General features: G+C 45.6%; 1 protein-coding gene across 3 annotated transcripts in view; it reads right to left on the reverse strand.

The window, feature by feature from the left end:
• The window catches only part of inavab (innate immunity activator b), a 30,486-nt gene that overhangs the window by 8,961 nt on the left and 6,525 nt on the right, over window positions 1-15,000 (reverse strand). For 2 of the 3 annotated variants that reach the window (XM_031567894.2, XM_031567892.2), the window contains exons 1-3: window positions 4,915-5,120; window positions 1,958-2,063; window positions 126-259 (exon numbers count right to left, since the gene is read on the reverse strand). In XM_031567894.2, coding sequence (XP_031423754.1) covers window positions 126-259; window positions 1,958-2,012 — 189 coding nt within the window. In that variant the 5' untranslated portion in view covers window positions 2,013-2,063; window positions 4,915-5,120. Of the gene's footprint in view, window positions 1-125; window positions 260-1,957; window positions 2,064-4,914; window positions 5,121-15,000 lie in introns of those variants that run through there. The other variant, XM_031567893.2, reaches the window with a different exon arrangement.

Below are 15,000 nucleotides of genomic sequence, written 5' to 3' on the forward strand. Positions count from 1 at the left end.
CTGTATGGTGGCGTGTGATTGATCGCAGCGCTGTATGGTGGCGTATGATTGGTCACAGCGCTGTATGGTGGCGTGTGATTGGTCGCAGCGCTGTATGGTGGCGTGCGATTGGTCATCATACTCACAGCCTCTCGGATGCAGAGCTTCTTGAGTTCCGACACACACGCCTCCAGATGCTCCTCCAGAGACTGCAGCTTCAGACGCATCACACGAGTGTGTGTCGTCACGTCCTTCATCACTGTACAAGGGCTATCAGGACCTGTGGTACACACACACACACACACACACACACGTGCACATACACATGAACACACACAAAAGGAAGTATGAGAGTTCAGACAGAAGTGTGTGGTTAACATGAATCACGTGTGAGGTGTGTGTGTGGGTATTACTCTGGCTGTACTGAGGAGAGGTGTGTGTGTGTGGGTATTACTCTGGCTGTACTGAGGTGTGTGTGTGTGTGTGTGGGTATTACTCTGGCTGTACTGAGGTGTGTGTGTGTGTGTGGGTATTACTCTGGCTGTACTGAGGTGAGCCTTCATTCACACACCCTTCAGCTGAAACCTGTTCCCAAAGCCTTCTGGGTATCTGTTTAGCGAGAACGAGAATTCCAGTCTTAGTCCAGTAAGCAGGGCCAGAACCATTCCAGTCTTAATCCAGCCTCTCCCATCCATCACACCATCTAATCTCCCTTTATTCATGTACAGCCTAGCATAGAACACGACCTCTGACCTTTGACCTTTATTCATGTACAGCCTAGCATAGAACACGACCTCTGACCTTTAATCATGTACAGCCTAGCATAGAACACAACCTCTGACCTTTAATCATTTCCTGCCTAGCATAGAACACGACCTCTGACCTTTAATCATGTACAGCCTAGCATAGAACATAACCTCTGACCTTTAATCATTTCCTGCCTAGCATAGAACACGACCTCTGACCTTTCATCATGTCCTGCCTAGCATAGAACATGACCTGTGTGTTAATGTGCTGATGCACAGCCAACCTACATCCGCAGCAGCAGGCCCCGGGTTATACTGCTGGGAGAGTAAACAATAAACAGCAACACCAAAACAATATGACACCATCAACAACAAACAATAAACAAGCAGGGCAACAGGGTTGGGGCAGCAGCAGCACCATGCTCTCTCTCACACACAGACACACACACAGCTCTCTGTTCTGATGCTGACCTGACGCTCAACCCCTCTGACTTTGGCTCTCTCTCTCTCACACACACACACACACACACACACACACACACCCGCACACACCTACACGGATAAACCAGTCCTGCAGAGCCTCCAGCTCGAGGAGTGACTCACTCACACACACACATACACACCCAAATATACGTGCTCAAACAAACACACATTCAAAACACACATATACACACACACACACACACACACACACACACACACACACACACACACACACACACACACACACACACCCTAGCAATCGTACACAGCACATATACCAGCCGGTTTGGGAGTTATGCGGTAGCAAGACAAACAGGCGAGGCCAACACAGCAGTATTGTGTCTGAAGTGATAAACAGTCATTGTGAGGAACAGACAGAGCGTGACAGTCAGGGAATACCCAGGGAGATGACCCTTGACCCCGAGCCTAGAGACCACTGACCAGCACCCAGAGACCAGCACCCACACACCAGTTCTCTGCAGCCAGAAACCCAGAACTCACTCTGCTCAAACAAACACAAACCCCAGAACTCAGGGCCCACACTAGACATGTGTGTGTGTGTGTGTGTGTGTGTGTGTGAGAGGGTGTGTGTGTGTGAGAGGGTGTGTGTGTGAGGGTGTGTGTGAGTGAGGGTGTGTGTGTGTGTGTTTGTGTGTGTGTGTGTGTCTGTGAGAGTGTGTAGGTGTGTGTGTGTGTGTGTGTGTGTGTGTGTAGGTGTGTGTATGTGTGAGTGTGTGTAAGGTACCCACCTGAGTGCAGGATGATGCCACTGTCCGTGTCACTAGTCTCCTCTTTGGCCTCCATAACGGCTGAGTTTCTCAGAGACGTCAACGCTGCTCCAGACCTCACCACTCCCTACAGAACACATGAGACGTGAGACACCAGACATGAGACATCAGATCAGACATCAGATCAGACATGAGACATCAGATCAGACATGAGACACCAGACATGAGACACCAGATCAGACATGAGACATCAGATCAGACATGAGACACCAGATCAGACATGAGACACCAGATCAGACATGAGACACCAGATCAGGCATGAGACATCAGACTAAACATGAGAAGTGAGACACCAGATCAGACATCAGATCAGACATGAGACATCAGACCAGACGTGAGACACCACTGCCATCAGACTGATCCTCACACTCACTGGGCTTATCTGTGGTGCCATCACACACATATCAGACATCACACACATATCAGACAGCACACACATATCAGACAGCACACACATAGCTACACACACACACAGCTACTATACACACATAGTTGCAACAGACAGCTACATACACACACACACACACACACACACACACACACACACACAAAGATATACACACAGCTACAGCAGACACAATCAGTGTAACTGGGGTGGAAATACACAGTTGGGGGGGGGGGTGTTGGGGGAGGGGAGGCGACCCAGAGGAATGTCAGCCCTGCTGATGATCAAACACACCACACATCTGACAGGTCAGTGTCCCCCCCCCCCACCCTGATCTCTCCGCTCTGCCCCCCCCAGGCAGATGACTGTGCTGGGCCCTGAGTCTCTCCACATGCGCCTCATGTGGGGGTCAGTTGGGGGGGGGGGGGGGGGGCGTATGGAAGCACTTAGCCCCTGAGCCGTGTCTGAGGTCGCAGCCCCAGCGGAGACGGAGATTCCAGTCAACAAAGCCTCAGCGGGACAGCATGCGACCCCAGTGTCCCGTTGCCATCGGCAACCAGCACCAGCCTCTCTTCAGCCCAGCCTGAGGCTCACGTCTCCATTAACCTGTCATCCGTATCCAGGATAATGGGTGTGTGTGTGTGTGTGTGTGTGTGTGTGTGTGTGTGTGTGACACTGGCCTGTGTCTAACTGCAGAGTGGGTGTTTGGGTGTGTGTGTGGTGCCCAGATGCCCATCCACAGGGTCCAGTGCAGGCTGCACACCAGCGGAGAATCTGTGCCAAGGAGCAGGGTCTCCTCTCTCTCACACACAGACACAAACACACACACACTCTCTCTCTCACACACACACACACACACACTTTTGATTAACCAGCTCACAGGTGAGAGTATGTGTGAGTGAGAATCCTGTGTGTGTGTGTGTGTGTGTGTGTGTGTGTGTGTGTGTGTGTGTGTGTGTGTGTGAGTATGTGTCCAATATCTAAGGGAGCAGAAATCCTGGGAAAGGTTTTCCTCCAGGATGATGAAACACTCCTGCTGTGTCGTGTGTGACATGAGCACAAATGCACACACTCTCCTGTAAACACCCATGAGTCAGGTGTGTCAACTCAGACACTGAGAGATGACATCACACTGATACACACACACACACACACACTGTGTTCTCTTGAGGAGACTGTGCCGTGTTCTCTGGAGTAGACTGTGCTGTGTTCACTAGGCTGAGTAGACTGTGCTGTGTTCTCTGGTCTGAGTAGACTGTGCTGTGTTCTCTGGTCTGAGTAGACTGTGCTGTGTTCTCTGGTCTGAGTAGACTGTGCCGTGTTCTCTAGGCTGAGTAGACTGTGCCGTGTTCTCTGGAGTAGACTGTGTTCTCAAGGCTGAGTAGACTGTGTTGTGTTCTCTGGTCTGAGTAGACTGTGTTGTGTTCTCTGGTCTGAGTAGACTGTGCTGTGTTCTCTGGTCTGAGTAGACTGTGCCGTGTTCTCTAGGCTGAGTAGACTGTGCCGTGTTCTCTGGAGTAGACTGTGTTCTCAAGGCTGAGTAGACTGTGTTGTGTTCTCTGGTCTGAGTAGACTGTGTTGTGTTCTCTGGTCTGAGTAGACTGTGCTGTGTTCTCTGGTCTGAGTAGACTGTGCTGTGTTCTCTGGTCTGAGTAGACTGTGCTGTGTTCTCTGGTCTGAGCAGACTGTGCCGTGTTCTCAAGGCTGAGAGGAGGCGGTTCTCTGACAGTAGAGCCCAGCCCAGGTGCGCTCAGTGTTGTGAGGAAAAGGGAGGTGTCCAGCGATGGGAATGATTAACAGACCGGCCTTTCAGACACCTGATGTATTACTGACTCCTGTCTTTATTGTACCGAAACCGAGAACACTCACATCTGATAACACACACACACAACGACTTCACACACATCTGATAACACATACCTACTTCACACACATCTGATAACACACACCTACTTCACACACAGCTGTATGGAGTCTGGACACTAGCTGCACACGTTGCGTTCACGACAATGATCAGAAAACGCATCCATACACAGGCTTTGAAGCCAGGGCATGCCATAACACACTTCAGAAAACATTCAGATTGCGACACAGCCAACACACTACCATGATGAGTCAATCAGACACATTAACGGGCAAACACTGGGCTATAAACGTAAAACGAACAGAGACACACAAAAAAACACCCAATTACGTTCTGTTCACCTGAACAGAAACAAAAAGGTCAATTAGGCTAACGCGCCGAAACAGTCTTTTAACTAACCGGACAGTAAATACAGACTATGAGAATACCAGCTCGCCGCTTCCACTGACCAATTCTGGAAACGATAAACACCCCCGATGTTTTAAACAGAAATCTTGTGCTCTCTAAATTATATCCGAGCGACACATTCCGTTCCGCCAATTGGCTTGTCTTGGAACATCCCAGCTCTGGACACGACACTGAACACACACGTCTCCTTAAACCATTGTGAAATCAACAAACAACTTATGTGCTGTAGAGGTAGTTTATAAATAATTCGCGTATACTTACATTACTCGGTGGACTAGTTTCCACAGGAAATACAAAGTAAACTTCTCGGCAATCACTTAAACAATCTCGATTTCCCGAACCGCAAGTCCCGACAGTGATTTAAGAGTGAGTGAGTGTGTGTGTGTGTGTGTGCGCTAGAGAGAGCCGAGAGCGGACGAGGGAGTGACGGTGACGTAAACACACCTGAGCTCACAGAGCGCTCAGCGAGGAGGCGGTGATTTCCATATGTCCAGAACTAATGGGCAAACAATAACTAATGTGTGCTTGACCACCACTGCCGTAACGGTCTTATCTTACTGACCACCACTGCGGTAACGGTCTTATCTTACTCACAATCTTTTCACTCGTTCTTAATAATGACCATACTGACATGTTTGCGCTTAGTTTAAAAGCCTTTCAATTCGCATTGAAGAATAGGACCAATTTGGTCTATAGTTTTGTCACCAATCATCTCTCAACATAGCACTAGTTGATCGAAAACGCCAAAACACACCACGGCTCTGATTAAGATTAAAAAAAAAACATTGCAACTTCGGAGACAAAAATAATGTCCTATGCCGCCCCCTTTTGAGTATAACAGATATTGCTACACATAGGCCAAGTTTGAGACTAGTCGTGAAGCCTAAGGAACAAGCCTTACTGTGACGGTACAAGTAACTGGGATTCTAAAGTAGTGAACTGTGCTCTGAAATATTGCATTAATACACTTCAATACATAGGCTACAGATATAAGCACCATTCAGTATAAACGTTTAGAGCTTAACCCCCAGACACAAACACACACACAAACAAACACACCTTAGAGTTTAAAAGGCAGAGAGACACCATCCTCTGAGTCATACCAGCTCCAGTGCTGCTCTGCACCCAACTGGTTATGAGCTTACACTCAGAGCCCACACCCGTCTGAGGCCACACACACACACACACACACACACACACACACACACACACACACACACACACAGCTCTACTCCAAGGCCCAATCCCTCCAATCAGTCAAACTGACATGGATGCATACAGAACACTCTCTCCACCCACACACACACACACACACACACCCCCCCCCACACACACAGCTGGTGGGGATCAGCTTGTAGAATGCGGTCAAACATGGGGCACCTTCTGTCCCTCTATACCCCAACAATCTACACACACACACACGCACACGCACACACGCGGTCTGCATGCTGCTGGAGGCCAGTCTTCTCTCTGGCGCTTCAGGAATGTTCCTCCAGCTCCCCAGTATACCCCCAAAACCCCCCTCAGCCACACCCACACACACACACACACACACACACACACCAACAGTCCCCTCAGCCATGGTGTCACATCACCAGCAGGAGCCCCAGCAAGCAAGGGAACACACACACACACACACACGCGCGCACACACACACGCCAGGGTATTTGATTTCAAGACACTCTCAGTGTTCACATTTAACATCTTTACAGTGCAGCTGTTCTTTGGCGTTCTTCTCAGTTTGCTTCGTTTATCTTTAAGATTCATGCCGAGTTCCGTTTCTCATCCCATGTTCCGTTTCTCTTCCCATGTTCCGTTTCTCATCCCCTGTTCTGTTTCTCATCCCCTGTTTCTCACCCCCTGTTCCGTTTCTTGTTCTGTTTCTCATCCCATGTTCCGTTTCTCATCCCATGTTCTGTTTCTCATCCCATGTTCTGTTTCTCATCCCATGTTCCGTTTCTCATGTTCTTTTTCTCATCCCATGTTCCGTTGCTCATCCCATGTTCCGTTTCTCATCCCATGTTCTGTTTCTCATCTCATGTTCCGTTTCTCATCCCATGTTCCGTTTCTCATCTCATGTTCCGTTTCTCATCCCATGTTCCGTTTCTCATCCCATGCTTCTCATTCTGATCAGCTGAAGCCTTATTTCCTGTCCTGCTGGAACCGCAGTGTTCTCTCCGAGTTAATGACGGTCTGAGGGTGAGTTCGGAGTGGCATGCGAGACACGAGAGTGAGACGTAAATGAGGTGACAGGTAAGAGTGGCATGGTAATGGGATATGAGACATGGGAGTGAGATGTGAGACATGGGAGGAGTGAGATGGGAGTGAGATATGAGACATGGGAGTGAGATGTGAGACATGGGAGTGAGATGTGAGAGTGCGGAAGGCCTGAGAGTGAAGGCTCTGACATGATGCGTGAGGAATACAGTGCATCCGGAAAGTATTCACAGCGCTTCACTTTCTCCACATTTTGGTATGTTACAGCCTTATTCCAAAATGGATTCAAATAATTATTTTCCTCAAAATTCTACACACAATACCCCGTAATGATAACGTGAAAAACGTTTTTGGGAACATTTTGCAAATCTATAAAAAAATAAAGAAATCACATGTTCACAGCCTTTGCCACGACACTCAAAATTGAGCTCAGGTGCATCCTATTTCCACTGGTCATCCCTGAGATGTTTCTACAACTTGATTGGAGTCCACATGTGGTAAATTCAGTTGATTGGACATGATTTGGAATCGCACACACCTGTCGATATAAGGTCACACAGTTGACAGTGCATGTCAGAGCACAAACCAAGCCATGAAGTCCAAGGAATTGTCTGTAGACCTCCGAGACAGGATTGTATCGAGGCACAGATCTGGGGATGGGTACAGAAAAATGTCTGCAGCATTGAAGGTCACAATGAGCACAGTGGCCATAAATAGAAGAAGTTTGGGAGGTGACCAAGAACCTGATGGTCACTCTGACAGAGCTCCAGCGTTGCTCTGTGAAGAGAGGAAAACCTTCCAGAAGGACAACCAGGCACCGCTCATCACCTGGCCAATACCATCCCTACAGTGAAGCATGGTGGTGGCAGCATCATGCTGTGGGGATGTTTTTCAGCAGCAGGAACTGGGAGACTAGTCAGGATCGAGGTAAAGATGAATGCAGCAATGTACAGAGACATCCTTGATGAAAACCTGCTCCAGAGCGCTCTGGACCTCAGACTGGGGCGAAGGTTCATCTTCCAACAGGACAACGACCCTAAGCGCACAGCCAAGATAACAAAGGAGTGGCTTCGGGACAACTCTGTGAATGTCCTTGAGTGGCCCAGCCAGAGCCCAGACTTGAACCCGATTGAATATCTCTGGAGAGATCTGAAAATGGCTGTGCACCGACGCTCCCCATCCAACCTGATGGAGCTTGAGAGGTCCTGCAAAGAAGAATGGGAGAAACTGCCCAAAAATAGGTGTGCCAAGCTTTTAACATCATACTCAAAAAGACTTGAGGCTGTAATTTCTGCCAAAGGTGCTTCAACAAAGTATTGAGCAAAGGCTTTGAATACTTATGTACGTGTTATATTTTCGTTCTTTATTTTTAATACATTTGCAAAAAATTCTAAAATCCTGTTTTCACTTTGTCATTATGGGGTATTGAGTGTAGATTGATGAGGGGAAAAAAATGAATTTAAACGATATTAGCATAAGGGTGTAACATAACAAAATGTGGAAAAAGTGAAGCGCTGTTAATACTTTCTGGATGCACTGTATGTGAGGTATGACAGGAGAGTTCTACACTATAAGAGCGAGACGTGAAAATGAGACAGAGATGAGATTTGAGTGAGGATCAGAATTATACAGACGAACACACACACACATACTGTCCTTCTCTGCCACACACACACACACACACGCTCCTTCTCTTTCAAACACACACACACACACACACACACTCCTTCTCTCACACACACACACACACTCTCTCTCACACACACACAGTGTGGGAATGGTGCTGCTGCTCCTGCTGCCCCAGGAAAGGGATATAGAGATCTGATACACACATATATAACATATAACTGAGATTTGGCTGAAACATGGACGTGAGACGTAGATGAGATGTAAGAGCGGTTAATGACACTCGAGAGGGATATAAGCAAAAACTTGAGAGTGTGACGTACATGAGATGAGAGACCTGTGTGTGTGTGACGTACATGAGATGAGAGACCTGTGTGTGTGTGTGTGTGACGTACATGAGATGTGAGACCTGTGTGTGTGTGTGTGTGTGTGTGTGTGTGTGTGACGTACATGAGATGCGAGACCTGTGTGTGTGACGTACATGAGATGTGAGACCTGTGTGTGTGACGTACATGAGATGTGAGACCTGTGTGTGTGTATGTGTGTGTGTGTGTGTGTGTATGTGTGTGTGAGACGTACATGAGATGCGAGACCTGTGTGTGAGACGTAGGGTTGGGTACCGAGAACCGGTACCAATATGGAACCGGTTCCAATACAACCGGTACCTACCCGGACCGAAATGCAACGCAGATTTCGGTGCCTGAGCCAATTGAACACGGTCGCTAGGCAGATTCTGTGGGGCACATGTAAAACTGCCCCAGCTCCCAATGTAAACTTTGTCCTGTGTCGCTCATGCTCATTGGTGTTTTCATAGCAACAGTCTTATCTGATAAATGCCGAAATGAAGCACCGAAATCTGCGTTGCATTTCGGTCCGGGTTGGTACCGGTTGTATTGGAACCGGTTCTGATATGACAGTGAAGAGCAGGCAAGCACAAACAAAACTAGCCATCAACCTTTTAACAGAGAAAATACCGAAAGGTAAACGGTCAAAAGTGTGCAGCAAATGCAACAAAATAATTGCGTGAAAAGAGGGGAGAGAAGGCAAGAGCCAACGGCAGATCAGCAACCGAAGACTGAAAAATATACGGAGATGACAGCTAAACTACCAACGGTAGTCTCTTAAAGGGGCAGTACACATTTTCTACTACTCAGTGTGTTCAAGTAACAAGAGTACCTATTCGCCTTATTCACGTCGCGGCCATATTGAAAACGAAAACGAGGCTTGGTTGGGTAAACCCGACCGGAAGTCATTCTTTACGATACGAAGAGTAATGATGGACAGAGAATGGACCACAAATATTCTGCTCTTGCCCCCTATAACCGTGGCATTAATAGATTATTTTTTGCAGCTCACCGTCAGCATCATGTTTATTTACTTGGCTATTATGAAATGCACCAAACATACCATGGAATGTGTGTGCCAGAAAGCTCAACATGAGCAACCTTTGAACAGCCTCTGAACGTGAGGAACTCTTTTGCCTTAAAGTAACTGTATTTAGCAATTGTACTTTAGGGTAAGGGTAAGGATTAGCAATCTAACCTTTAAAAAAAAAAACAGCTTAAAAAAATTGGGGCGCTGCAATGACGTTTAATATGGAGAATAGCCTCTGTGCTATTGTCATACCAGGGTCCGTAGGCATATTAGCCTACTGCGTTATATGGAGAATAGCCTCTGTGCTATTGTCATACCAGGGTCCGTAGGCATATTAGCCTACTGCGTTATGTAAATTTGCCTTAAGACGCCAGGTTACTACTGTCTGCCAAACTAGTAAGTAGCTTATTTGCCGTCTTGTGTTGCACTTGTTTGATGTTTGACTGTGTTAGGAAAGTCGTTGACTCACTAGTTTGTCATAGTGTCAAAGTAAGCACATTTCAACAGGTTTCGCTAGGCTAGGTTTCGCCGCTAGCATCTCGTTAGCGATTAGCAATTCCTCCCTTCTGTTGCTGTAACATCTAACTTAGCTACCTTGACCATGTAGGGGATCTCATTCTTTCTCATGGAGTGAACTGCCCTTGCTCTCACATTTGCCCTGCCACTCTCTCTCTTTCTGACTGCAAAAGCATTGTTATTCACAAGATCATCCTGGTAAAGATGCCATGAATCACCTGTCATTTTACAAATTTGACTCATTCGTGCTATTGTGCTATCAATTCTGACAGTATAACTTAGCTGCCATTTGCTAGCTAGCCAAGTAAATAAACATGATGCTGACGGTGAGTTGTAAAAAAACCAATCTATTAATGCCGCAAGGGCAGAAGATGTGTGGTCCATTCTCCGTCCATCATTACTCTTCCTAAATTTCCCTCGGGATTAATAAAGTATCCAGGGTTTTTCCTGCATAGAGAAAATTTGGGCGCGCGCCTAAGCCGTTTTCGCGAGCGCCTACAACAAATCCCGAGCGCCTAAGGCACCAAAAAAAGTCCGCGATAAAAAATAAATAAAAAAAAGCTGTCATTCATGGCGCAATTCAGCTTAATGGTGTTTTGAGCCCTCACCGTCGACTTCAAGGCAGCAGCTTGTCCCACCTCCCACCCCCTGAGCCAATCATTGAAAAGAGGCTGCTCCAAGCTTGCCAGTTTAGAGAATACGTTGATTTGAATTTGAGATTTGAGCAAGCAACTTAATGTAGCTAGCTTTAAGCTGTTTTAAACCAAGGCACTTCAAAAATGTTGTTTACAACCTGCTTACAAATCTGGTTAAAACAACTAGTGAAGGTGTTTTAGAATAATATTAATGCCATATACAATAACTGACTTTATGTTAACACCACTAATTCATGTTAGCTGTCTAATTATTTAGCGCAATGCTAGCATGCATCTACCGTAATTCGATTTTTAACCAAGGTAGCCTATTGTACTGCAAAATATTGATCGCGACCTGTTTACAAATCTGGTTAAAAAATAAAGGTGAGCTGTTATTTATAGATATGAATTATTTCGCTCAGGTGGTGGATGCGCCTTCATCACGCGTGCAATGCATGTTCGAATATGGTCTCAATAGTATGTTTCAAGTATAGGCTACAGCGAAACCTCGTTCTGGTTTTGATCAATAGTAATCGAGTTGATAAGCGTGTCTTCTTGTCTGAACAATACGCAACTGTGAGGTGCGCGAATGGACAGAGCGGCCAGCTGCCAATCACTCAACTTGCGTATGCATCCTGACTTCATCAGTCGGCGGTGATTTTGAGCATAACATTCCATTTTCAGTATTCATGGCTTTCAATGTATTACAATATCTGCTATGTTGAGGACCTACACAGGTGTAGGCTATTATTTGATTTGTTTACCCGTTTGAACGAGTACCAGTAGACCGCGGGTCCTCGGGAGAGGCAGACAACCGCATTGGTTTATCAATGAAAGCTCAGCTCGTTCGGAGGAGAGCGGATATATTTGTGTTGCATCTCGAATTAATATTATCATTGATAAACCGGTGCGGTTGTAAACACTATTAAACATATTTGTGGACAGTTTTAATAATAAAAACAAAAATAATGGTATGTAGGTTTGTATAATAAAAATGAATAGTAATAATAGATAAACTTGATTTTCATAATTTGTGTGTTCCATTTCTGACCACTGGTTAGTTCTAGATTCTATTGATATGCATTTCAGTAGTTTGCATATATATGTAAAGAGGTAAACCTTAATAATCTTTGAACCATACATGATAGCACCATGGGGCTTGGACTATTGTCAATGTATTTGAATCTAAAGTGGAAGCAAAATGATTTCCTGAAGCATATCCTCATCATTTATGAAATGGTCAAATGTAAGCTACCAGGTGACATGGTTACACAGACTGCGCGCGCAGCGCGCACATTTTTTTTTGGAGCACCGAAGACCCATTTTGACCCAGGAAAAACCCTGGTATCCATCTATCTATCTATCTTCGTATGGTAGAGAATGACTTCCGGTCGGGTTTACCCAACCAAGCCTCGTTTTCGTTTCAAAATGGCGGCGCGTGTGAATAAGGCGAATAAACTAGATAGAAAAGATAGGTATAAACAAATCATAAAATGGTGAAATTTCATGAAATAAATGCAAACAAAATAATACATTTTTGACTCCAAAGGCCAATATGCTCATATTTTTGCAAAAGAAGTTTGAAGCTGTTTTTTGTATTTATTTATATTTATTTAAATATACTATAAACTGTTGTTTACAGTTAATATAATGTTCATAGTTTGAAGTTAAAAAGTTTGAAGCTGTAGTTGGAAGCCAAGTGTTTTGTATGTATTTATATTTATAATATACTTTAAACAGTTCATATACTGTTCAATTTGAAGAAAAAAAAAGCCTTTCTTTAATGTCGTCAATCGTCGCTTTGTGCTTTAAAAAAATAAAGTAGCGGTTCCGGCACCGTTTAGGCACCGGTATCGTTTTAAAAGTATCGGTTATGTACCGGTATCGGATAAAAAACCAAACGATACCCATCCCTAGTGAGACGTACATGAGATGTGAGACCTGTGTGTGTGACGTACATGAGATGTGAGACCTGTGTGTGTGTGTGTGTGTGTGTGTGTGTGTGTGTGTGTGTGTGTGACGTACATGAGATGTGAGACCTGTGTGTGTGACGTACATGAGATGAGAGACCTGTGTGTGTGTGTGTGTGTGTGTGAGACGTACATGAGATGTGAGACCTGTGTGTACGTACATGAGATGTGAGACCTGTGTGTGGGGATGTTAGGAGAGTACAGAATTGCTGGTAACAGCAGTCAGAGGGGCAATGACACTGTTTTTAGAGCGTTTCAGTAAACTTCCTCACACACACACACACACGCACACACCATTTAAAGAGAGTTAAAGAGATCTAACTGTGACTTTGAAGTCATAACATAATTCATCATAACTTTTATGAGAGTAGATAATTACAGAGTGAGCTAGATATAAATACCCTACTGAGGGTAAGACCAACATTAACACCCTTCCCAGAGTTAAATGCAAACTCTATCTCTACTCAGAGACCTCCCGTCCTAACTGGCACTTCGACTAGTGCGTAACTTGCAATTACAGCAGTTACATTTCTGCACTTCTTTTTCTTTTTTATTTAATTTTGTTTATATTTCTTATGTAAAGTAGTATTTATTGTTACACCAGGTTCTATTGCTCGTAGCTTGACTATTCTCTCCCTTGTACGTCGCTTTGGACAAAAGCGTCTGCTAAATGACTGAATGTAAATGTAAATGTAAAGAGAGACACATATAACCTCTTCAGAAGTGAGTTAGATATAATATCTCGACTGTAAGTAAGTAGACTGGTCGAATGACTGTGAGAGAGATGAGAGTGGTCTAACCAATCACAGTAAAAGAGATGAGAGAGATGAGAGCGGTCGAACCAATCACAGTGAGAAAGATGAGCGATCTAAGATGAGAGCTGAGCTTTACTGCATTAAAACCCCAGCAGAGATGAAGGAGGATGCGCACACACACACACACACACACACACACACACACACAGACACACACACACACACACGAGTTGACTTTGCTGTGTATCCATAGGATTTCCATAGGATTAAAGCGAGCTGCTTCCCATGGCGGGCCTTCCAATGCGTTTCCGTGGTGACCTGCAGATCTCTATCTCCCCTTCCTGGGGCAGCAGGAGCAGCAGCACCATTCCCACACTGGGGTGGTGTGTGTGTGTGAGAGAGAGTGTGTGTGTGTGTGAGAGAGAGTGTGTGTGGCAGAGAAGGAGCGTGTGTGTGTGTGAAAGAGAAGGAGCGTGTGTGTGTGAGTGTGTGTGGCAGAGAAGGACCGTGTGTGTGTGTGTGAGTGTGTGTGTGTGTGTGTGTGAAAGAGTAGGAGCGTGTGTGTGGCAGAGAAGGACCGTGTGTGTGTGTGTGAGTGTGGCAGAGAAGGACAGTATGTGTGTGTGTGTGTGGCAGACAGTGTGTCTGTGTGTGGCAGATGTGTGTTTGTGTGTGTTTCAGAGGGAGAGTGTGTGTGTGTGTGTGTGTGTGTGTGAGTGTGGCAGAGAAGGACAGTATGTGTGTGTGTGTGTGTGGCAGACAGTGTGTCTGTGTGTGGCAGACAGTGTGTCTGTGTGTGGCAGATGTGTGTTTGTGTGTGTGTGTGACAGAGAAGGAGCGTGTGTGTGTGTGTTTGTGTGTGTGTGTGTGGCAGACAGTGTGTCTGTGTGTGGCAGATGTGTGTTTGTGTGTGTTTCAGAGGGAGAGTGTGTGTGTGTGTGTGGGTGTGACAGAGAAGGACAGCATGTGTGTGTGTGTGTTTCAGAGAGAGTGTGTGTGTGTGTGTGTGTCAAGGTTATTATAGTTTTGCATTTTTCACTAGTTTTTATTTGTATTTCGTTTTGACTTTTTGTTTTCAATTTCAGTTTAGTTTTAATTAGTTTTTAAAGGGGGTTTGCTAGTTTAGTTTAGTTTCTATTTTTTGAAAATGCTTAGTTTCAGTTTAGTTTTTATTAGTTTCAGTATTAGTTTTAGTCTTTACCATGGAATGCAACAGACCAGGGGGGGGGGGGGGGGCGGCAGTCAGGGAAGCTT

This window comes from Clupea harengus, chromosome 5 (assembly GCF_900700415.2).
Source record: "Clupea harengus chromosome 5, Ch_v2.0.2, whole genome shotgun sequence".
Classification (NCBI taxonomy): Eukaryota; Metazoa; Chordata; class Actinopteri; order Clupeiformes; family Clupeidae; genus Clupea; species Clupea harengus.